The 25667-nt window shown below is 36.2% G+C and overlaps 1 protein-coding gene across 1 annotated transcript in view; it reads left to right on the forward strand.

Moving 5' to 3' along the window:
* The window catches only part of ITFG1 (integrin alpha FG-GAP repeat containing 1), a 199685-nt gene that overhangs the window by 64617 nt on the left and 109401 nt on the right, over positions 1-25667 (forward strand). Inside the window, 2 exon segments of the mRNA XM_037518077.1 lie at positions 11988-12049; positions 18865-18946. Of these exon segments, the coding sequence (XP_037373974.1) occupies positions 11988-12049; positions 18865-18946 (144 nt within the window).

Raw genomic sequence — 25667 nt, forward strand, 5'->3', positions numbered from 1 at the left:
ATTGAGGGATAGGTGGACATGATAGAAAGATCAGGATTTTGGAACAAAAGGGACTAATGAAGTAGGTAGCCTTATTGCATAAACCAAATGAATGCAAACTGACTTCATTGCCTTAAGAAAAAACAGACCAACTGCAGTTCTAAAATTTGTATTATAAAACCTTCATTTAAGTAAATTTACTTTAATGAGAGTTGATGGAAAATCTGAAAATTTTAGCAGTGATTAATGCCAGGTTCCTGTTCTCCAGGTTTTTTCATCATTATGTATTATCATCTCTAATGAATTCTTTACCTTTGAAACTTATAGGACTCTTCTAAAAGGTGGAGTGTCTTCTCATATTAGAAACTTGAATTAATATCTGTTAGCCCTTAGAAACATTACAAGATTCAAAACATTTAAATTGCAAACTCCCCCAGATTCCTTAAGACATTGACCTCATAGGAGTAGGGAAAACATGTGACATCAATTGAGATATGCATATAACACTAGAATTCAAAATATTACTAATTTGAAAAGCATTAACTTACCATATTTACTTTGATTACATTTCTCTTAAAATTCAACATAACAAGTTATTGAAAAATAAACTTCCTATATTGAAAATGTAGTGTTTAAAATGTATCCATTCCTCATTTGTTAATAATCCTTGTCAAATGAAAATTATAACTCCTTTAACATTCTATCTGAGGGTCATTAATAGGCTCCAATCATCATTTGCTGACAGCAGCCTATTATGTGAAAATCCTATAACCTAGGATTTTCATGTTCATATACAATCTGAAATAAATAAATGGAACCTTTTTTTTTCTTACAAGAGAAGTAGAGAAGTGCTTCTGATGATGATTTTGTTATAGGACAGGGAGGGGGCAGCCCAAAACCCCACAAACCTGCCTATTCTAAATGGGTTCTGCCATCCGCCGCATCAACAGAAAACATAGGAGACTTTAAGGGGAAGGAACTTTAATACAATTTGGAAACAATACAGGAAAGGCAAAGAGTCTAGTTTCTAAGTGAAGCATCCAGAGTTACCCGTCCCCTCGTGGGTAAAAGTCCATCCAAATGGGATTGGCCCAGAGCAAGGCCCCAAAGCCTGCCACAAGTCTAAAGCATCTTCCAGTGGGGACCCACAGCAAAGGGTCAGAAACAACCAGACAAGCCCAGAAGGAAAAGAGCAAAATCAACATCAAGATAAAAGCTGCCATTGTCACCTCCCCACGGGTCTCACCCACATCTGTGTCACCCAGTCCACGACCAAAAGACAAGCACAGTTTCTTCACGTGTCTCTAGGCTCCATGCGCCTCCTCCAGGTCTCCTGGCTCCATCCTGCTTCCTTCCTCAGTCTCTTCTCCAGCTTCTCCTCTTCCTGCTCAGCTCCACCCTCCCTTGGGTGGGGCAGGGAACCTCCCCCTTTCCTGGGGACCACCCTGTTGCAATTTGACTGATAAAGGAAGGCAGATTAGGAATATATTATTTTACCCAGCAGTAAGGATTTTCAGTTTGTGATAATGTGTACCTGTGTTCCAGAAGCTAGTAACTGTCTCTGTATCTTTTATACAATGACTGTAGTTAGATGTAACCAGAAGTCTTTGCTAAGCCTAGCAAATCATCATTTTGAGCCAAATATTTCAAAATAGGAAAGAAAAAGAAAAGGAAATTCTAGATAGATTATTTACTTAAAAAGTGAAATTTTAGTAGAACCTCTCCTAGGAATGGTGGAGTCTGCTAGGAGCCACTTTTGAGACCATTACCCATTAAAACCAGCAACATGAGACTTCTCTGGAATGAACTCTCCAGGTAAAGCTTTGACCTGATGAAAATGTAAAGCAGCTTTGATAAGAGCCTAAGTTGAGAGACCAGTCCTGGTAGAACCAGAGTTCCCTTCAAACTCCTTAGCTACTGTGACATCAACACTGAGACCTGACTGCCTTGGCATTTGCTTGTAATGTTTGCCCGACTGGATAGGCAGGTATACTCTCCGCTTCTCCTGTGGTTGAACCAGTGTGTTTTTTGATAAAAACATCCTCTGTTGCAAATTCCCTTTTGCTGGACTTTTAAAGCTTAAAAGAAATATTCTGATCAAATATAAATGTCTCATTTCATTCTTTATGAAATGATTACTGCTTCTGTTTGATTTTCTAGTTGTGCCCTGTTAGTGTCTTACTGGAATCCAACATTCCCTTCTTTTGTACTGTGTTGTGCTGTTCTTTTATATATCCTTAAAGACTGTCTTATTAGCACACAAAAAAAATTAAAATGTATGGGTGAATTAAAATTAAAATGCCCTGGTGGCGCAGCGGTTGAGCACTGGGCTGTGAGGCTGCCTGCAGCCTCTGCAGCTCCGGTTTGATCTCCGGCCGCAGGGTGAGGGTCCCACATGGCGTGCAGACCTCTCCTGCTGCTTCCTGCACCCCTCAGCATTGTATTTCATCACTCTGCCTGTTCTGCTCCCCGCTCTGGCTAATTCTCTCACCCTCCCGTGCTTCTGACTGTGCCCAGTGCTTGTATAAATAAATAAATAAATCTTTAAAAAAAAAAAAAAGAGTTCAACTTTATAAAAAAAAATATTAAAGTGTTTTCTGTGACTTTTTTTTAAATATGGCAGCTAATTATTTTCTATACCTTATCACATTCTTCATTAAAGTACTTCATTAAAGTGTAATTTTAAAGTGATTCTGAGGAATTTAGACTTCTTCTGAAGAATAGTCTCTTATAAGGGGACCCACTCAAATAGGCTCTTATATCATCTAATTAGTGCATCTAAATTAGTGCATCTGTACAGAATATTCTGGCGGTGTTATTTGATATAGGGAAATGAAGGAAGATTTGGTTCTCTACAAATAAATGTATAACCAAAGCAATAGGCTATCAGAGGTTTCACTAGTACATGTGATTCAAATTAAATCTACAGATATGTTATTAATGTTTTCTTTTTGCACATTTCTTAAAATATTTTGAATTAGGTTTCAATATTTTTTTTTTTTTTAAGATTTATTTATTTATACAAGCACTGGGTACAGTCAGAAGCACGGGAGGATGAGAGAATTCACCAGAGCCAGAGCAGAGAACAGAACAGGCAGACAAAGTACACTGCTGAGGAGAGCAGCAGATGGCAGGAGAGGTCTGCGCGCCATGTGGGACCCTCGCCCAGCTGCCGGGGATGGAACCGGCGCTGCAGAGGCTGCGGGCAGCTTCGCAGCCCAGCGCTCAACCGCTGTGCCACCAGGGGAGGCCCAGGTTTCAATATTTTTTAAATATGTTTTTGCCTATGTAAAAATCATATTTCCATAACAATTGACAAGAGCCAAAATGTTTCTGTCCTTGAACAGTGATAGGCTCTTTCTGTTTCATCTAAGTCTCCTTATTCTTTTTTTTTTTAAAGATTTATTTATTTATGCATACAAGAACTAGGGTACAGGCCAGAGGTGCGGCTTGGGGGGTGGGGATGAGAGGATTCACCAGAGACAGAGTAGGGAACAGAACAAGCAGATTGACTGAAATGTACACTGCTGAGGGGAGCAGCAGGTGAGACAGGAGAGATCTGCTGCGCCATGTGGGTCACCTCCAGGGATTGAACTCATGCCACAGTGATTGAGGATAGCTTCATAGTGCTGCATCTTAACCCCTTGTGCCACCAGGGAAGCCCTAAGTCTCCTTATTCTTACTGTATCCCATTTGAGTCCCTTAGTCAGTTTGTGTGCTCTGTGCCTTTTTCTAGTTTACAGTCTTGGTTGCACTAGGACATTTTATTTAACTTAGGGCCTCTTGCCTTACAGCATCTGAGTTGATGACCTCTCAGCTACTGAATGCAATTAAACTGTTGCTGCTGCAGGGGAAGTGTTGTTGACATTGACTGGTTTATCTTAATGATTTCGGCAGTCAGATGGCCTCCAGTGTACATTTTTATGAACACAAGTGGAAGCAGGTGACAGATATTTTCCTTCTATGCATTTACATTGCACTAATATAACCAGGCCTAAGAAAAACTGTACAGTACTATAGAACAGATGTAAAAACTAGCTTAACACAGCCTTCTGGCTCAAGCATGGAAACAGTACAGATTATGATACTTCTTTGAACCATTCTTTGTGGAAATGCCTGAAGGTTGCAGAAAATGTTTCAAATGTTTTATTAACTTTATTTTTCAAAATGAACCACAGTATTACTTCTTTGGAAGTGTAGTGACTCTCCTCATCCAAGGGAAATTTCTTCATGCAGGAACTCTGAATATATTGACATTATGAATATTTAAAAATTTTCCATTGAATATTTTTCTCAAAATGTCAACACTTCACACTGAAAGGATGCAATGCCAGAAATCACAACTTTTAACCTCTTCCTTCACCATAGAATATTAAAGGGGTGTTAGGTGTTCATTTTTAATAATAAAACTTTCCTTTAATTTTTCATAACCTTGTTTAGCTCACATACATCCAATTTAACTTTCTAAAGCTCTTAAAGCTTCCTTTTGCTGCCAGCTTTAACCAAACAGCTCTTCATTTGAAGGGATGTCTGTGCCACACTTGGCAATACTAAAATGCAGTAGCTAATCCATTCACGTTATGAATGGAGATAATTGAAGTACAAAACATTAAACATTTTTGTATGCACTTGCCTTTGTGTCTGTTTTCTAGGGAAGAAGCTGCATGTGCATTGAATATTTTTACTATTCTTCATATTAGAACAATATAATGGAAAAGAGTTTAATTGAGTTTGGGATTTATATCCTGAATTTTCACTAATTCATAATGAGATCTTTTGTGAAGGATTATTTCTTCAAGTGAATACCAGTGATGTCAATTATATCATATTGTATTGATTAGCATTTATAAAGTTAGTTTTCAAGACAAAAAAGGCAAACCCATATCCAGAATATATGTCAATGCCTATAAAATGAATTGCTGCTTCTAGGGTAAAAGAAGTTAATGGTATTCATGTTGACCCAGCTTTTAACTCTATCACAATGTGCATCCCATTGTCCCATCCATCACCACTTGCCTAAATCAAGCTCTCTCACAACATATTCTCATACTATTCTCCTGACACCTGTCAGGACATGTTAGTTCCTCACCTTATTTCCACCTATATTCCCTTTCCCCTTACGTGTCCATCATATTTCTGATCAGGTTATATTGTAACTGTAACTTAACCCTAATTTTTGGCCTAGTATCCAGGAGTGAAGGTGGAGCAGACTGTAGGAATGGGGAAACATATTGCCTAGTGTTAACAGAAACTTCTCCATCATCTCCAAACGGGAGCGAATGCCAGCCTTTAATAGTGAAGTGTAAACTTACTTCTGTAGGCTCTGTGGGTTCAAGTGAGTCTGGGGATTCAAGATTCTCAGATTGATCATCCAATGATCCCATACCATAGGTCAGGTATCATTCTTTCCCAACTATGTCCTAACTGTAGAATAACAGGCATGGAAACAGTACAGATTATGATACTTAGGTTGATAGTTTAAGCTTCTTGGACGTGCTTCTACTCTTAACATTAATATCTAGTCTTGATTCTCAGCTTTCACCTTTGCTGCAGGGGGGATAAGATCTCTTTAATTGCTACCCAAAAGGCTGTTTGGTTTTCATTCTTAGCTTTTAATTTCTGATCTATCATGCTTGACCTTTGTGTTGGTTCTAGATTTCCCCTAATTGAGCTTAACAATAACCGTCTAATTCCACTGCCCATATAATTAGTGGATACCCCATATTTCTCAAGAAGCCTGAAATATCACACCCACTATTGCATTCTCTTCCACCAGAATATGCCCATGAACAGACCAGTAAAAAGATAGTTCTGCTGTTTGTGTACTGCTTCTCCCCAGTGAAGTAATTCTTACAGCCAGCCCCATATTAGGTGATCCAACTCCAAAGTTTTAGTGTCTGCCTTCTCAAATCACTTTTGGCATTAACGGTTATAGAGAGGGTTTCTGGGAAGACACTGAGATGGGAATTAGTAGATAGGAAGTTTAATTTTAGGGAATGTTCTCATAGTGAATAGCAGTGGAAGGAAGGGAAGGCAGCAGTTGGGCTGATTTGGTGTCAATACAAGCCTTACCAACTCTGGAACCTCTGAATGGGACTGGCCTTACTGAGTTTTCCTGAGTTTTGGTGAGGAAGTTCAAACTTTATTCCTCTGAACTGTTATTGAATGCAGACTGCCCCAGAAAGGGACACAGCCTTTGGCAAGGTAGCATTATTCAGCCAAAGCTATTGCAAAAGGGCTGAGGACTTAGGGCAATCTGCCAAAAGGAATTCCTGAGGGAATAAGTCCTTCATTCCTCAGTGAATATAGGTGACATGTTACAATTTCATTGAGTACATTTCCCTTAATTTTTTGGTGTGAATTAGTCTGATCCATGTGGGAGGGTGAGAACTCTACTGCTTTATTGACTAAATTTTTTTCTAGCTATTATTTCATTCTTATTTCAAAGACTGCAGCAAGATTCTTTATATTGAATTGTTAATAATTTTCTCTATTTTTATTTCTCCAGATAATGAATCATTTATTTTTCTGATATCATGTTTTTCTCTTTATATAATTGAATAGTGATTTGAACTTTTTTTGAAAATCTCTTTGACAGGGTACTTCTAATTTCACATATAGCTTTGCTATTTTTCAAAGTCTTATATAAGTAATGACATGATAAAAATAGAATCAATAAAAATTTCCATTATACTTTCTATATTTTCTAAATATGAATGAAACAACAGCAAAACTTTGTTGTTCACAAATTTGCTGAGACTAAAACAACATTAGTATCACTTTATGTTAATTCTCCAGCATAATGACAGGTTGCGGTAACTATTTGCCACTCCTCTCTATCCTTGATTGGTCATTAATGGTAACAGAGTAGCTCTTCCAATCCCATGAAGCTAATTGGTTTATCAAGGAAATGAGCTTTTGATCCCTCCTTGGAAAGATCCCTCCTCATTATTTTCAGATGGGTTAAGTATTTTTAACAGCGTGATATTTTCAGCTTGAACAAATTCACCTATGTTTTGTTATGTACTAGCATAATTGCCTCTTTTCTGGATTTTGCTTCTTTCAAATAGCTCAGAGTTTTGCATTGTTATGGCTGTCAGTGATTGTTAGAAATATCTGTGTTAATCCCTAATCACTTTCTAATAATGATTATCCACATTTCAGATAATATGTAACAGCCTTTTAACAGTCCTAGTACAGTTGTTACTGTGATCAGTCATACTTTTATTTTTAATGAAATGTTCTAACACAAGACCTTTCTTTTCCCTAGAATTTCCATTTAAAGAATAGAATAATTTCCTATTTTAAAGAATAGAATAATCTATTTTTAGACAATTTTAGCAAATTGCAGGAACCACTATATGTATTTGGGACACAAATATTCATTCAACAATCATTTGAACCCATACTGTTTCCAAGAACATAGAAACCACAGAGATATCAATTAGGCATGACTTCTCCCCTCAAGAAGTTTGGAAAAAAACAGATGTGTAGCTAGAATATGATACCACATTGTAATGATGGGACAATAGAGATATCCTGGATTTAAAGCTATACCTGGAGAAATGAAGGATGGAGATATCTAAGCTAATTTTGAAGAATTAGTTCACCATTTATCTCTGAGAGGAAACTACATAGAGAAAGTAAGGACTTGTACAGAAGCAAGTAAGTGGTTACTTTGTCTAGAGTTCAAGTGTCTTGAGAGGAGGTAGCAGGAAATGTAGGTAATTGGGTTTTCACATGACAGATTAGAAGACTTTCCCTATCTCCTGCAAAAGAAAGAATGAGATCAAATTTGTACTTTTTTTAAATCATGCTATGGACAACATGAAGGATACATGGGAGTAGAGGAGGTTTGCTGTATGTACAGTATGTGTAAATCAAAGACATTATTTAGGAGAGTTCTTAGATGAGCTTGAAAGTTAACACTTTATTGGGAGTGTGTGTTTGAAAGAGTAAAGAAATTATCACCATGAAAGACTACATTTCTGTATCCACAGGCAAGCCATCCTTAATGTGGTAAAAATAAATGCAGCATTTTTTGATACATTGACATAAAAGAATGACTCCACTTACTCAGAGTCAGGAGTTTTGAGTTCCACTATTTATAAAAGTGAACAAATTATTTAGCTTTCTAGGGAATCTATGAAAATCTTTATTATAATTATTACATAAATTAGCTTCATTAAATTAATAAGAAACCCTTACAGAAAACACATTAAAATGTGAGTGATAGTTTTCTAAACATATTTAAGATAGAAAAAAATCCCTTTTTAAAAAGTAACATGGTCCTCACATCACTGTGAATAATTTCCCTTTTTTAAAATAATTGCCGTTTTTTAAAACACAAGAGTAATGTCATTTTAATATTCCTATGAGTCAACTCATTATTTTAAAATTTCATATATTCACTGAGTAAAATTGCTATTATGTGAACATAATAAGTGCTTCTACTGGAATAGATTCGCAGTTTATAATGGACTTTGCTTGAATAGGATGTTTAATTTGACTGTCAATTTATTGTTTTTCAAAAAAATTATTAAAATTCACTTTTTAGTAAAAAACTTTCTTTGTGTTGAAATTCAACTAAATTTTAAAGATCTATTGACTTCATTCAAGGATTCAATCAGCAGCATGCCAACTAGCAGATAGGAAGGAGTTCTAAGCAGTTGTACAAAATGAGACTTTGATATACAGAAGGGAGTTGGGACAAGAAGTCTAGTTAAGGTGGATTGGTTGTAGCAAGGTCACTTCCAGTAGGGTGTGAAGGGAGGGGTCTATCAGGAAGATTACCTCTAATGCTGCTCTGGTGATTCCTCAGTGACTCATTTATGATACATATCTGAGAGAAGCTGAAAATGTGGTTAAAATAAATTTTGATTTGGTGGTGTGGGACTTAGTATAAGTGACTCCATTTTGGACCTGTTGTCTTGTTTTTAATGGAACATATGAAGGTAGTAGAATTATTTGTTCATTTAACATGAATGCTAAAGATTATGGATGCTATAATAGTGTGATTTAAAATGATGCTGTAACTGGGGCCTCCCAGTTAAGGGGTTAAGATGCGGCACTATGAAGTTATCCGCAGCCACTGCTGCAACAAGTTGAATCCCCAGCCAAGGAGCTACCCACATGGCACAGCAGACCTCTCCTGACTTGCCTGCTATATCCCTCAGCAGTGTATTTCAGTTGATCTGCCTGTTCTGTTACCCACTCTGTCTCTAGTAAAATCCTCTCACCCCCCTACCACCCCTCTGGCCTGTACCCCAGTTCTTATATGCATAAATTAATAAATATTTAAAATAAAATAAAATGATGCTAAAACTTAACTATGATATAATCTAACTTAGGATAAAAATGTTAAAGATTTTTCAAAATGTATAAGATAATAATAGTACACAATAGGGCCTCCCCAGTGGCCCAGCGGGTTGAGCACAGTGCTGTGAAGCTGTCCATAGCCTCCACAGTGCCAGTTCGATTCCCATCCATCCAGGGAGAATCCCACATGGCGAGGCAGACCTCTCCTGACTCGCCCACTGCTCTCCTCAGCAGTGCTCTCAGTCTGTCTGCCTGTTATGCTCTCTGCTCTGTCTCTGGTGAGTCTGTTCACTCTCCCATGACTCTCGCCTGTACCCCAACTCTTGTATAAATAAAATAAATCTTTAAAAAAAAAAGAACTCATGTATATATGTCTCACATGTATAATATATATAGCAGACTCGTTCTAATATATACATACTAGAACCATATATGTCACATAATATATAATATATATTATAATATATAAGACTGAAGGGGGGATATATATCTATATAGTCTGAATCATAGTCTGACCAGATAAAGTATTCTAAGTTGGAAATTCTTTTCTTTAAGGGCTTTAAATATTTCCTGCCATTCCCATTTTACCAGCAAGATTTCTGCTGAGGTTTGCAGATAGTCTAATAGGTGTTCCCATGTATGTAACTCTTTCTGTGGATGCTTTTATTTATTTTTTTTTTATTTTTATTTTTTTTTTTAGTATCCTTTCTTTGCCACATGTTTTTGTCAATTTAATTATAATGTGTCTTGGGGTATGTGTTTGGAATTATTTTGGGGGGAGACTCTTTGGGCCTCATGGATCAGGATATGTGTTTCCTCCCCCAGATTAGGGAGATTCTCAGCTATTATTTCTTTAAATAAACTTCTGATGCCTTTCTCATCCTTACTAGGATCCCCATGATACAGCTGTTGTTTTGCTTTAAATTATCTCAAAGAGATTTTAATGCTGTTTTCATTCTTTTTGATACTGTTTTCACTTTTCTAGTCTATTTATGTTTTCCAAGCTCCCTGATTCTGTCAGCTACTTGCATTTGCCTAATTTGCCTACTATCATATTTTTTAATTCAGTTATGGCTTTCTAATGTCCTTTAATTCCATTTGAAGTATTTTCATATTTTCTCTTTGTTATATTCCTGCTTTTGCTCATCCCTTATTTTTCTTATTTCACCAAGCATAGTTATAATTATTACCTTAAGCTCCTCATCAGGCAAGTTACACAGTTCTGCTGGATTCATACTTTTCTTCGAATTTTCTGTTGTTCTATCATTTTTAGTTTCTCTGTCTCCTCATTTTTTAGTTTTTATGGCTACAGATAAGAAGAAATCTTTTCTTGTCTTGGTAAGTTGGTCTTATATGACATTTATAGGTTGTAGGATATAATCCCAGATAGTTAAAATGGGATTCCTGGGTTTCTATTGCCACAAAGACTAATACCTGAACCTGTTCAGATAACCAGAGCTCCGTTGCCAGCAAGGAGTAGGAAATGGAAGCCAAGGCAGCAGTGTACCGAGAGGTTGCTGCTAGTGAGTATAGAGGGTATCAAATGTTTAAGCCTCCTAAGGGCTGGGATATCCCAGTGGGTGGGTTGGGATCTGTACTGGCCCTCTCCCCAGGCCAACTTCTAGTGTCAACCTCTCAACTGTGGTTCAACTCTGGTATACAGAATCTAAGACCATTAATAACCCTCTGCCAATTACCCTCTGCCCCAAGGGGTGCAGACAGGAACAAAATGATCAGAGAGCTGCTTATCTGCACTGCAGACAGGCTACTGCCCTGGTTCTGATTACAGGAGAATGAGGGGTGTGTTTCTTAAAGTTTGCAGGAATGTCTCCCCTGCATCAATCCTCTCTCAATAGTTCCAGCGCCAGGATTGGATTCTGGTTCAAAGTCACGACTGTGTTTGTGTACTTCACCTTTCTAGTTTTGAATCACTTGCTGTTGTCAGGGTCCTTTGAACTCTGGTTATGGCAAAATGCTCCTTACGTGATTGTTATCTTGGCTTTGACCCTGGGAGGGTGTGATGCAGGTGTCTTGCATAATCTCACTCCCAGCTGTTTAGAAGAAGCTCTACTGTGTGGACAGGACACACAGTGGAGTTAATCTAGCCTGCACCTCTGGATCAGGCTCCAAATATTCAAGTCAGGGAGTCAATATAGCCTCTGCCCTTGTAGGCACTGGTCTACTATAGCACTGCATAGGTAGAACCCTTTGATATGCACACCAAATAGGTGTGCTCTTCTCTACTGCACAGTCCCTGTATTCTAAGGTTCCTGATGCAGACCTGAGCTCTGTAGTCAGTAACACAGAGGCAGCCACCTCTCCCTTTCTTGGGTTGCTTTGCATTCAGTAAGACTCCAACACAGTTAGATATAAATTTTTCCTGCTCTCTTTGCTATGTTGCCCCTCTTTATGCATACAATGGTCATCTGGCATTCCTCCAGGGACTGTTGTCTTTGTGTAGGTATGGTTTGGTACTAAATAAGTTGATGATATGAGCCCTGTATCGTCCCTCTTTCACCATACCTCTGGTCTCTCCTTTCTTTTCTTTGATAGGATCAAACTCATTAAAATATAATTTAAAATGTGTTTAAGAACAGGTGTGTTAATCACTATTTTATGGATTACATTTCTTCTGTTTTTAAGTGCTCACATCAGTAACAAGACTTACAATGCTGTTATTTTTCTTCTAGATTTATTCCTCACGACTTCGTCCACTTCTAACACCTTCCAGTTTGAGATATGGGAAAATTTGGTAAGAAGTCTTTTATTTGAAGCATTTTTTAATGATGGTGTTCAGTAAAAGCACACAATTTTAGAAAATAAAATGAAAGTAATCACTTGGTCGGTTGGTTTCAACAATAAATAGAACAACTTTAAGAGTCTTTGGTTGCATTGTTGCATTCAAACTGCTGAATATTGCTGAAAGAAATGATTCATTCAGCATCAATTCCTCTGCAGGTTTTTAGGCATGACTGCCAATTAAACCTATCAGTCTGCCCTAATGCACATGTTAACAGGTCCCCTGCTAGGCTGTCAGCTGTTGAAAGGTTACTGTCATTTAATTTGTCAGCATGATAGTTTATTGAAGAAACCCTTTTTAAGAGACTAATTTTTCCTCCTTGCCTTTGGGCTTATATAAAAAAGTAAGAACAACTGACACTGAACTTACTGCCACATTGACCAGGATTAAGGAGTTATCCATATTTTTAATTGCAAGTAGAAGATTGCCAATGATACCATGATTTGATTTGACTTTTTAGCTTGATATAGATTATATGAAGATCACTAATGAATAATAGACCACCTGATATCTTACAGTGAATTTCAGGGCACGCAATAATAGCAAGTAGGACTTTAAGACAGGCAAAAGCTAACTGAGTGACATTCATCAATAACAGTCAAGTATTAAACTCACTTTCTTCATATGGAAAAAGTTATGAGTGTCTATATCATAGAAAGTTTGTGAAGGTTAAATGAAATAATTGTGTAAAGTACCTGGCATACAGTAGACACTAAATTTTAGTTTTAGTTTTCTTGATTTTCTATCTATTCTTCATTGTCTTTTATGAAATACACATTAAACCCCTAAAATTTATAGATTTACTACAATGCTAGTGAAAAATAAGCATTCTAAAAAAAATGTAAAGCACAAGCTTGTGGAAGAAAATTTATTATCAGTCTTTTTTTATAGCATGGTCAGCAAAGTTGGTCATGACTCACATTTCTTTTTTTTTTTTTTTAAGATTTATTTATTTATTATTTAAAGATTATTTATTTATTATTCTGACTGGGTACAGTCAGAAGCGCGGGAGGGTGAGAGAATTCACCAGAGCCAGAGCGGGGAGCAGAGCAGGCAGACTGACGAAGTACACTGCTGAGGGGAGCAGCGGGCGGCAGGAGAGATCTACGCTCTATGTGGGACCCTCGCCCGGTGGCCGGGGATCGAACCGGCGCTGCAGAGGCTGCAGGTTTGCAGCTTTGCAACCCAGCGCTCAACCGCTGTGCCCTGACTCACATTTCTTTATGGAAGGAAAGTAGGTTGAAGGGAAGAGCTTTCTTTAGATAAGATCAGGGCTTCTAAATATGATCAACTTCTTAAAACTAGACATTTTGATCCTTTTTTTACTGGGACAAAGAAAAGAGAGACAGCTAAACCAGAAAGAATTATCTTTGTTTAATTCACTGCTTTATAAAAATATATATATAAATATTTGGTTTTCTGGTGATAGAAATATGGTTGTTATACTCTTAATGATTACTATAAATTAAAACTCCCACTGATGAGGGATATCTGTTTTCATGTGATCTTCAAAATAAAACCTTGGGCCTTTCTTGTCTCAGCACTGTCACCGTGACAGCCTGAGTTCAATCCCGAGCCAGGGAGCTAACCCACATGGCACAGCAGACCTCTCCTGTCTCTCCTGCGGCTCCCCTTAGCAATATATTTTAGTAAATCCACCTGTTCTGCTCTCTAGTGAATCACTGTAAGATATTCATTGTATGATATCCCGTGGTCTCTGGTGAATCCTCTTACCCCCCGCACTTCTGACCTACATCTCAGTTCTTCTATGAAAACATTAAAAAAATTTTAAATCACCAAAAATTATTCTAAAAAGACAAAAACTTAAGTAAATCATTAGTTACTGAAAATAACAAAATGAGACAATCAATTATTTGATTGATTAGCTTATATTCATCTGTAGGGAAGCTTCATTACAAATAAATACAATCTTTATATAAAATTATGAAACACTTTTAAATATAAAATGTTCTGTCACCCTAGGTGATTTAAGGATCATAAAGTAAAGCAACTCAATAGGAGAATAAACTGCATGAAGAAACTAGATTTTAACTGGGATCTTTTTACTTTTATTATTGTTTTCTTTAAAGAAAATTAATAAATTAGACAATGGCAACTAAGACTTATCCTTGCTATATAACAGCAGACTCAGTAAGGAGCCCAATTTAATAATAAGACCTTATTACAAATTATGGAGATTGAACTAGTTCATTTAAAGTATAGGTAAAATGGAGATCATTTTCAAGAACAGATTGTGCAAATAGTTTGCAGTAATACACTAAATGACAAAAAAACAACAACCAAAAAAAAGCACCGTAAATCCGTATTAGCTAATAAAAGAGTACAGCTGCAACAAATTTTTTTCGAATGTCAGTTAGTTGGTTAATACAGCCCCATGGTATGTGCTCTGGAAGATACAGCAATGTGAATAGAACTTAAAGGCCAAAGAGGAGGGCTACGACATGAGTGTGGGTAATGGTATGAGGAGAGGTACAAACCTCATGCTACAAGGAGTTAAAGGTCAGAGCAATAGCTTCCATTAGGTCTACCTAGGATCATTAGGAATGGCTTCATGGAAGAAGTAGCATTTAAAATGTCTAGTACAGTAGAAGGTGTCTGGTTTGGGCCAGGTCGTAAAAAGATACTAGAAAAAGATTACAAGAATTGATGTAAACAAATTTAGCAAAGGCCTTGACTTTTAAAGTAAATAATTTGATCTTTTAAAATTTTAAAGATTTTAGGACTAACCAATAAATAAAGCTGTTATTATCGCAGTTAACTGCTTCATACAGATAGGTCTGTATGAAAAATCTGGAGATGGGGAAATAACTCAGGTAAAATTTCTATAACCTGGGAAAGTGATGAATGACTGCAGGAATAAACTGTTGGAAATGGACAAGAAAGGACAGATATGATAAAATAGGGCAATCATTAATTCAAGTGTAGCTTGTGTTTCAAGCTGGTGACCAGTAATAGAAATAGAAAAGACAAAAGTATGTAATTTGGGGCAGGAAAAAAAGTTTTAGATAAGACACATATCAAGGACTTAGTTAAAAATGTGGAACTAGAAGTCAAGGAAGAGAGTGGATAAATGTTAAAAAAGGAAAGTATTAAGACAATGATGGCCAGACAGACTGGTCCAACCTAGACCCTTGAACAATACCCATGATCCCTTTTGTCAAAACTTCAGTCTTGACACAATTGCCATTTTGTGTGAACCAGATTATTCTTTATTGTGAAGAGCCATCCCTGTGCACTGTGGGATATTTATGACTCTACTCTCTAGATGTTAGTAAACTCCCCGCAGTTGTGACTAACAAAATATCTCCAGACTTTGGGCAGTGTCCCTGGATAACAAGATTATCTCTATTTGAGGGCCACTATTTTATATGAATAAAGATGTAGACAGAAAGTAGCCATTTTTATATCGAATCCTAATTTTTTAACATTACAAATAAGACAATTTTAATGTTATAATTTAAAACATGCTCACCAAAGTATAGACAGTGATCCAGGAAAATATATTTGCAACAACAGAGCACTTGTAGTTGCACTTCAAGCAAAAAATGGCAAATGGTCCCCCTATCAATAGCAACGAGTTTGCTAACTCACTGGGGTACTAATTGTGGTAGCAGAAGTAGAAACATTGCTAATAACATTAGTAATAGTAAGTATTACCAAACTTATGTTAAATACATGCTTTGTTCCTATACTGTGCTGAGTACTATACATATGTATAACTCATGAATACTCACAAAGCCCTTATAAAAGAACGTTTTAGTGATAAGTAAATGAATTGCTTAGTTTAGAACTAATCTATTCAAACCTCAGGACTAGCAAGCAGAGAAGCTGAGAGTTGAACTAGGACATACATATCAAAACTTCTACTCTTTAAGTCATGCACAGTAGTCACAGAAACCAAGTAGGCTAAGGAACAGGTAAAGGATGTAGATGCAGCTGAACCCTAGGGAATTGGCCCAACGTTGGATTGTAAGACAATAAAGAAAGCCAGTGAGAACAGCAACCTAAAGTATGAAACGGAGAGGAAAGGATGAATCTCAAATAATAACTCATGAAAGAAGTATTTGCAGGTCATAAGCAGAGAACTGCCATTATAAAATAGAACTCTCTGATAAGTGTGATAACTTTACATTACAGAACACTTTATATGATATATGTCTATATACACACATGTATATGGTTATGGAGATGTATATATAATTATAGTATCTTCATTTCTTATTTTTTTAAGGTAACATTGGTTTACCACACTGTATATGTTTCGAATCAGACCTCTTCAGATGCGTGTTACCACACCACACCCACCACCACATCACCCATAGTCCTCAACCATGGACCATTAGACTGTCTCCTCAATTCTTTCTCCACTCTCTTCCCTTCCCCTCTCAATTCTAGCCTCAATTCTGTAATCAGATTTCTAGGATTTATTTTTGATTTATTTTGTCTTATCTTCTCTTTTGTTGTTGTTTCTTTTTATTCCATATAAAATTGAAACCATCTGTTATTTGTTTTTCTCCCTCTGGCTTATTTTGCTTAGCACAGTCCCCTCCAGTTCCATCCATAATACTGTAAATGGCAAGAGTTCATCCATTTTATGGATATGTATTATTCCGTTTTGGTATATATACCACATCTTCTTACTATGCTCCTCTGTCCTAGGATACTTAAGTTGTTTCCATAACTTGGCTTTTGTAAATAGTGCTGCAGTGAACATAGGGATGCACGTATCCCTTTGAGTTAGTGTAGAACACTACTTATGTTTCATTCCCTTGTTCCTCTCCTAAACCATGCAATCTTTCTAACAGTTGAAGACTTAAACCCAAAACAGTAAGTTACTGTTCATTCACATATGATATAATTTATCAAGGTGCAAAACTGGAACTCATGTCATCTATGTCTAGTCCCCTTCCTACCAGGCTATTCTTTTCTCTCAATATAAGGGTATTGATTTTTTTTTTCTTTTCTACATTAGCATAGCAACTTCATTTTGGAAGATAAGTGTAGTCATACACCACTTTAAAATGTGTTGTATAATAGGTTTAAAAACATATTTGTAATAAAATGTATTAAATCATTTTTATCAAATACTAAATATGTAAATCACACTAATCTGAAATTCATTTACTGCCTGGTAGAGTAAATAATAAATAATGACAACTCTAGAAAGTTAAATTTAAATAATGTTTTGTTTTTCCCTCCAATTATGTTGTATATGTAATGTATGCTGCATTACATCACTGTAGCAAAAATATATTTTTTTCAGCAATTGTGTCTCATATATAATGTATTCTGCATCCTTTCAGCATAGTAAAAATATATTTTCTTTTTCCAGCAATTAGAAGAATATATTGCTCTTCTTTTGAGGCTCACTATGAATGTAGCATATTAGACATGGGAGGCCATCACCTGGGTAGTGAGCAGTGTTTCTTGATGGAGATACGTCATGAGATTATATCTGGAAACATTTCTTGGCATATTTACTAAGTTTAAAAGAACCGTAACAGGGTAATTTGTTCATATGAATCAGTGTTTCAGCTTTGTGTTATCTGACGCTGATGTATTTTAAGAGATTTTTCCATTCATTCAAAAAACATTATGTCCATGCTGTACCCAATGCTGTGATCCTTCTAAAATGCAAAAGCACTTGACATTTCAGTCAGACATTTATCAACTTCAGTACATCTCTAATATAATTTCAGTTGCTCAGTAAGACTGAAGGGGAATCCTAAGATTTAAGGCACTTGTATAAATAAGATTTTTCTATGGAAAAATCATTCAGAAAGTACATTAGATACTTTAGTAGTGGTCAGGGGAACATGTTGCTGCATGTGGATAATGGAATGTTAAAGTGGTTGGAAAATTGCCTGTCACAAGACAAATCTTAGTTACTCATGGTCCTTAAGTATTTGAATTTTGTGCTTTCAAAGTAGAAATGCTTTTCTCTGTAAATGTCAGAAATGATTTCGTAGAAAAATTAACTGGCAGGACTACAGTATCTGTAGAGGAACAAAGAAGGAAAAATATTTAAAAACTTTAAATATATGGGTATCCTATATATAATGTAGGGATCAAAGTCAGTATATCAAATAGTGAATGGAGATATCATTGACAAGAAGAGAAGTCTATGAAAAACTGAATGCTCAAAGTTACAAATTCAGTGTTTTGGTTTAATTTCTTGTGTTAGGAATCTAAAATTATAGAAAGGAAAGGCAATAGCATAAAGAAACAGGCATTGTTTTTGTAAGTCAAGTGTGGACTGCTCCATTTGAAATGGTAACTGGAAAGAGAGCTCCCCAGTGTTTTCCCCCCCTTTTGTTCAGCTTTGCCACCCGTGTTAGTACAAGGCAGCTGTTGTAATCCTTTGCTTACTTTCTCATTGATACACAAACTTGAGTTGATAATGAATTAGTCCTTTAGGGTGTCCCCAATGAAATCTTTTTCCCCTTTATATTCGCAACCCTTCCATGGTACTTGAAAGTAGAAGATATTCAGTCTGAAATAATGATGATGATTTAGTAAAGGATACCCTACTAGAATTGGCAGCAAGGAAAGCACTCCAAATGTACATCTTCATCATTTCACAACGGTTTCTTCTGTTTTATGATAAAAGTGGAACAGGAAGTTGAGTAAGGAAAAACAAAAGGCTTAAATTATTTACTCCTCTGTTTCAGTTGAAACACTTTGTTTCGCAGTTTACAAATGAATGGATTATGGTTGGCTTACTCAATATTTTCTGCCTTTAACAGGATGGAAATTTTTCTGTCAGTACTACGTTTGGAAAACCTCAAAATATGATGATAGTTGGACAGTCAGCATTTGCAGACTTTGGTAAGATTGCTTTTCTCCCCCTTTGAAATTCTTCCAAATTCTCCTCCTTTCTCTGACTAGTTATATAAATCCTCCATATCAGAAAATAATGTTAAAGTCTTCATAAGTATTATAGATTTTTTTAAACATTCTTTTTTTTTTTTAAAGATTTATTTATTTATACAAGAATGGGGATACAGGTCAGATGCATGGAAGGTAAGAGAATTCACCAGAGAGACCGGGGAGCAGAACAGGCAGACAGACCAAAGACACTGCTGAGGGGAGAAGTGGGCAAGGCAGGAGAGGTCCACTATGCCATGTGGGTTTCTTCCTGGCCGCCGGGAATCAAACCCGCGCTGCAGAGGCTGCGGACAGCTTCACAGCGCAGCACTCAACCTGCTGTGCCACCAGGGAGGTCCAGTATTACAGATTTCTAACGATTTTTGGTGTTCTACATAACATGTGGTCAATTCCATAATATAATTAGGAGAAATTTACAACATGTTCCAGTTATAGTTTAAACTTAAAGGACTTCTGTTTGCAGAAGTAAAATACAAAACAAAGTCTACTGATACTGAGGCTGTTCTAGAGAATACCAAGTAGTAATTACTATGAGTTCTTCATGTTTATCTAGCTTATGGGACAAAACCTTGACAATTAAAAACCATTTTTATTTACATCTTAATGCCAAAGAAGAGTAACATCTTTTGAGTTTGCCACATGAAGACATATGAATTTTTGTTAGATTGACACATTAAATCAAGTTCATGTTGGTTAGAAACTTCCAAATATTTAACTCTTTTTCATCATTTATCAGTGTTATGTTTAAAAGGATGACTAGCATTTAAGAGTTCATAGCCTACTCTCATCCAGATTTTTTTTTATTCTTCCACAAAACACCTTAGCCTGTCCTCAAAATACAAATAACATGATACTACATCCAGAAACCTCCATTTACTTATTATAAAATAAGGGTGACATTCATATCCAGTTTGCAAAGCTATTGGGAATACCACAGCATGATTAATGCACAACGTCTGGCACATAAAATTATTGTATAGATCAAGTCTTTTTATCGGACTTAGCTAATATTGTTGCTTTAGCTGCTCTTCACTCAGCTAACTAAATCAATTCTTCAGTATCACAGAAGTGAATCCCAAAACAGGTAGTATTATCTGATGCAAATTTCAACATGATTCTCTATTTTTGGATTGCATTTTAGTTTTACTACATGGAATACTACTTTGGTTTTTTTAATAAAATTTTATTGATTTATATAATAAAAATACCTAACAAAATTCTCAGTAAACTTATGTAAAACTTTTTTTTATTGTTGCTAACCACAGATGTAAATATTAAAATGTCAGTATTTTTAATATGTAAAATGTAGAAAATAGTGAATTAAAAAACAAAACTTTATTTTTGCCCTCCATTTAATAAATTTAATTTGTATATCAGTAAACTTTTTGTGTAGTTGTAAACTTTAAATAAAATTTCATGTATTTTTAGTTTGATGCTATCAAAAAACAAGACTACTATGAATCCATAAAGCAGATATCATTGAATAAGTTTTTTTTTTTAAAAAAAGATTTTTTATTTATTTATTTATACAAGCACTGGGTACAGTCAGGTGTGCGGGAGGGTGAGAGAATTCACCAGAGCCAGAGCAGGTAACAGAACAGGCAGACTGACGTAATACACTACTGAGGGGAGCAGCGGGCACAGCATGAGAGGTCTGTCACGCCATATGGGATCCTCGAAGGCAGCTGGGGATCAAAGCAGCACTGCAGAGGCTGCTGGCAGCTTAGCAACCCAGTGCTCAACTGCTGAGCCACCAGGGGAGGCCTTTGAATAAGTTTTTGAATACTAATCTATACAATATAATGTCTTTCCTTTACATTTGAATAGATCCAATAATTGCATTCTGCCCTGCATTCTCAACTCTCCCATTCTCTTTGTGCCAAATCAAGGGAAGTGAGTGATAGCCAAGAAGTCAATATAGTATCAGAGATTTGCCATTCATTTGCTTTAAAAAAAAGTGCATGTTTGAATAAATGACGTAGATCACAGGGAGACTTTTGTACCAAAGAGGAAAGTTTAAATGACTTCTAGTTTACTTAAGTTGTCTAGGAATAAAAAACATTTTTTACAGCTATGATTAAGTTTTTAACTACTAACATAAAGTATTTTTAATAGATACCAAAAAAATTTACTTTAAGCTTTGTCTATACTGTTATATAAAAAGGGGGGAAACTATAGGCTATAAATTAAACAAATCAGGAACCAATAGCAAATAAAGAGTGGAAGTAATTATTCAAATTGCTTATAATGTATTTATTTCCTTTATAAGATATAGAAAACTTCCCCCAAAACCAGCTAAATAAAACTTCATGGAATGGTATACAGCCAATAAAAATGAAGATTATGAAGATTTTTGTTAAGAGAACAGAACTATATGATGTACAGTATGTTCATCCAAAAATAAAGCAAGCTAGAAAGAAATAAGTCAAAATGATAACATTGGTTGTGTTAAAATAGGACAATAGGTTATTCCCTCTTTTCCAAATTTCTGTTTTGTAGTTAGAGTAGTTTGACATATTTAATAATGAAAAAAAGTAAATTATGCAAGAGTAATAGTCAACAATGACAAGAAAGAAACCAAAGTAGTTTTTAAGCATTGTTGGGTTTTTTTGGTCTCAGTACTTCTTAGTCCATATATAATTGATTCTGTCCTCTTGAGTTGCATAAACAACTTCATTAAATGTCATGTACTTTCACGTGGTCTTTAACTCCTACAAATAAAATGCAACACTTAGACCTCTTTTGTGCTTAAAACATGGGACTAAATACCATGTAAGAAAGCAGAGATTTTTAAGGTAAGGCCCTTGCTTTTTAGAAATTTACAGTCATATTGGGAAGACAAAAACAAATATGTAAAAAAAATACAAGAATAAGAAATATGTAATTGTCACAATGTAAGAGAAACCAGACTGTGTTTCCTTGTTAAATAGAAATGCCATAGACAAGGTGCAGTCAAAGTCTTTAAAAGAGAGGCTAGAAAGCTTCATTGAAGAAGTGGCAATTTGGAATGAACTTTGAAACAACTCAAAAGTTTGGATAAAAATATGCAGGTAAGAAAGCAGGATATGGTTAGTGACTAGTGAATAGGCCAGTTTGGTTTGAATAGACAGTTTCATTAAAATGTAAAAACATAAAAATGGGCTGTGAATACACTGGATTCCTGTGAATGTAGTGGGAAGTAATAGAGCAATATTGAACAGCTCCTTGTTAATATTTTTAAAAATTAACTTCACAAAATAAAGTTGAACAAAATCTAGTGTGGTGGGATATGCTCACTCAGTATGGAACAAAAATTTAGGGGAAAATTAGGGAAATAAATTAGGAAATTTAGGTGAAGGTTACTGGAATCTGAGACTTTTGCATTAAAAGGAGGCAAATTTAAACAGATTTAAAGTATTGGACTTTCTAGGAATGGAAACCAGTCAGAAGACATGAGGTCAGGACATGAGGTGGTAAAAACCTGAACTAGCTACATCAATAATTGGAGAGAGGTGTGAGAAATATAACAAAGAAAGAATCAGTAAATTTAGTGATTACTATCTTATTAGACAGAGTAAAAAAACAAAAAAATGCTCCTGAATAACTAAAAGAATCATTTATCCTCTACTACCATCCTTCATGGAAATATTTACTATGCAGAGAAAACTGGTTTGGATCTTAAGATACTTCAGAATCATCCATTAATTATGCTAGTAAGATAACAAAGCCAGAACATTTAAGACAAAAGTTCAGGAATAAAGCCAGAGTAACTATGAAAGTCCTCTAGGAGTTGAGAGGTCAAGACCTCAGTGGGCTCTCCAAGGAAGAGTGTGTAACTAGAGTAGATAGGAAGAAAGACAAGGAGTGACAAAAGCTGGTGACAAACTATTAGCAGATGTTAAAATATTATACAAGAGGATGGGCAAGAAAAGGCCTTTGAGTTTATAGTTTAGCAGTGGCCAAAAAGGTACTGCTTACAGAGCTCCTAGGCCATAGGAATCAGCTAATATATAGTGGATGTTACTGGTGTCAGATGAGATGCTGAGCCTTGACCTCATGGTTGGCAGATGCATAACCAATAAATTTCTCTCTAACAGTTAGTCAACTTCTAGAAGATGTGTTTTGTATGTTACCATACTATATCACCCTTTAAAACTATATGTTAGAGTTGGCTTTTTCTAGATAGGCTCAGAATATCAAATTCCACAATTTCTACAGATAAAAGTTTTCTCTTTATTAGGTTACATAGAACAAAAGGACAAGAAAAATAATGTACTTTTTTTTTTTAATCAAGAGAATTACATGCAGGCCTCCCTGGTGGCACAAGGGGTTAAACACTGCACTGTGAAGCTGTCTGCAGCCTCTGCAGCATGGGTTCAATCCCTAGCCTGCCAGGGAGCTACCCACATGGTGCAGCAGACCTCTACTGTCTTGCCTGCTGCGCCCCTCAGCAGTGTATCTTAGTCAGTCTGCCTGTTCTGTTCCCTGCTTTGTCTCGTGAATCCTCTCACCCACCCGCACCTCTGGCCTGTACCCCAATTCTTGTATGCATGGATAAATAAATCTTTAAAAAAATTACATGCAACCAGACTTAGAGAAAACATATTAATTTTGTATGTAATGACAGATATAATAGAAATCAATGAAAAGCTACAAAACTGAAGGGACAAAAGAAACCTTATGGGACATCAGCAATTTTTAGAGATTGAATCATATTTTAAATCTTGTAATACATAAGTTTGTATCTCCAAATCTGATGCTGACTCTTAGGTATCAGATCATCATAAGGTATCACATCTTATTCTTTAAGAAAAGCAAGAATACCAACATGTTGGATAACAGTGAATTGTCAGTCAGTTCTCCTAAACAATCTTTTTTTTTTTAAGATTTATTTATTTATTTATACAAGCACTGGGTACAGTCAGAAGCGCTGGAGGGTGAGAGGATTCACCAGAGCCAGAGCGGGGAACAGAACAGGCAGACTGACAGAAATACTCTGCTGAGGGGAACAGTGGGTGGCAGGAGAGGTCTGTGCGTCATGTGGGACCCTCACCAGCGGCCAGGGATAGAACCGGCGCTGCAGAGGCTGCGGGCAGCTTCACAGCCCAGCACTCAACTGCTGTGCCACCGGGGGGAGGCCTATTTCTCCTAAACAATCTTATAAAATTTGCCATTCATGAAAATTAACAACACATTGAAAAAAATAACCCCCTTAAAAATGGTATCATTGATGATTGAGATGAAATCTTACTCAGTTAAGTATCCCCATTACCTAGCATAGTAGATAATCAATGATGTTTATAAAGTGAAAGAGGCAGCAGTCCTTCTGCCCACCTGTGCCTATGCAGGTGCTTCTTTTCACCAACTCTCTCCTGAGGGCAGCCTTCCTGCCTGCCCGTGACCTGTCCCATGCAGGGGCTTCTCTTCACCAGCCTCCCTCAGCGGAGGCAGCTCTCCTCAAGGCCTCCCGCCTGCGACCATGCAGGCCTCTCTCAGCAAACCTGTCCGTTTGGGGGCAGCTCTTCCTTCCTGCTTGTGTCTGTGCAAGTGCCTTTTACTCTTCTATCCCTTTCCCTAATAAACATGCTCTTTAAATATAAAAAATAAATAAATAACCAAATAAATAAAGTAAAAGAAAGGGAGGGAAACCTCATGGTCAAGCTCTTTTATGAAGTCTAAATTCAAATTTTAATTCCAAATTAGCCTAGGTGGAACAGAAATGCTTATTTTGAAATAACATAGTGGTTATACTTCCTCTTATTCTAAAATTAGCTGTATCTGACAATAATCTGATATAATAAAATCATTTCTTGTTAGTGTTTGATCTGGAAATAAAAGTGAAGCAAATGAGCCACATATGGAAATTTAAATTATATATTCAGCCTTTGTGCTAATGGATAATAGAATGTTTATATTCTCTTTTCAAAGCAATTTTTTAGATCAAATGCCTTAAATAGATAGATGATGATTATAGTCATGCGTCACATAATGACGTTTTGGTCAGCAAAGGGACTGCATATGCGTCATATATGTCCCAATGGATTCCAGTATTCCTGTTGCCTAGTGACATCATTTATACCAGCAGGAGCTTCATACATCTTGTGTTTACTGCATCTGTTGACAGCATAATTTTTCCTTGTGATTGATTTAACTTTGTGTTGTTTTGTTCATCATAGCCCCTACCCATACAAAACCCACTGCTAATGTTGTCAGTAAGAAGACATGATGAGGGATTGACCTAGAAATTAAATTGAAAGTGATTAAGGACTATAAAAGTGGAAAATCTGTAATGGTTATTGCTCATCAGTCAGGCATGTCCCATTCCACCATGGCTGCAGTCTTACAGAATAAGAACAAAGTGATGGATGTTGAAGGATCTGTCTCCTTGAAAGCAGTGAGACTAACAAAATGGGGAAACTTATATGGGGAAACTTCTACTGACCTGAATTAAAGAAGAAACACAGAACATATCCCTGTCAGCACAATGATAATCATGACCAAAGCAAAAAAAAAAAAAAAAAAAATGGAAAGAAGGCTGGACCCCTGCTACAGTGTTCAGCTTACTGTTGGCACTGGGTGGTTTAACCAATTCAAGAAAATTTTATTTGCAATGTAATGCAAACATGAGTTTGTGAGTGCTGATGCAAAGGCAACTGAAAAAATTTTGAAAATTCTGGTTATG

The sequence above is a fragment of the Talpa occidentalis genome, unplaced genomic scaffold (genome assembly GCF_014898055.3).
Source record: "Talpa occidentalis isolate TD23 unplaced genomic scaffold, MPIMG_talOcc4v2.1 talOcc4.17, whole genome shotgun sequence".
Lineage (NCBI taxonomy): Eukaryota > Metazoa > Chordata > Mammalia > Eulipotyphla > Talpidae > Talpa > Talpa occidentalis.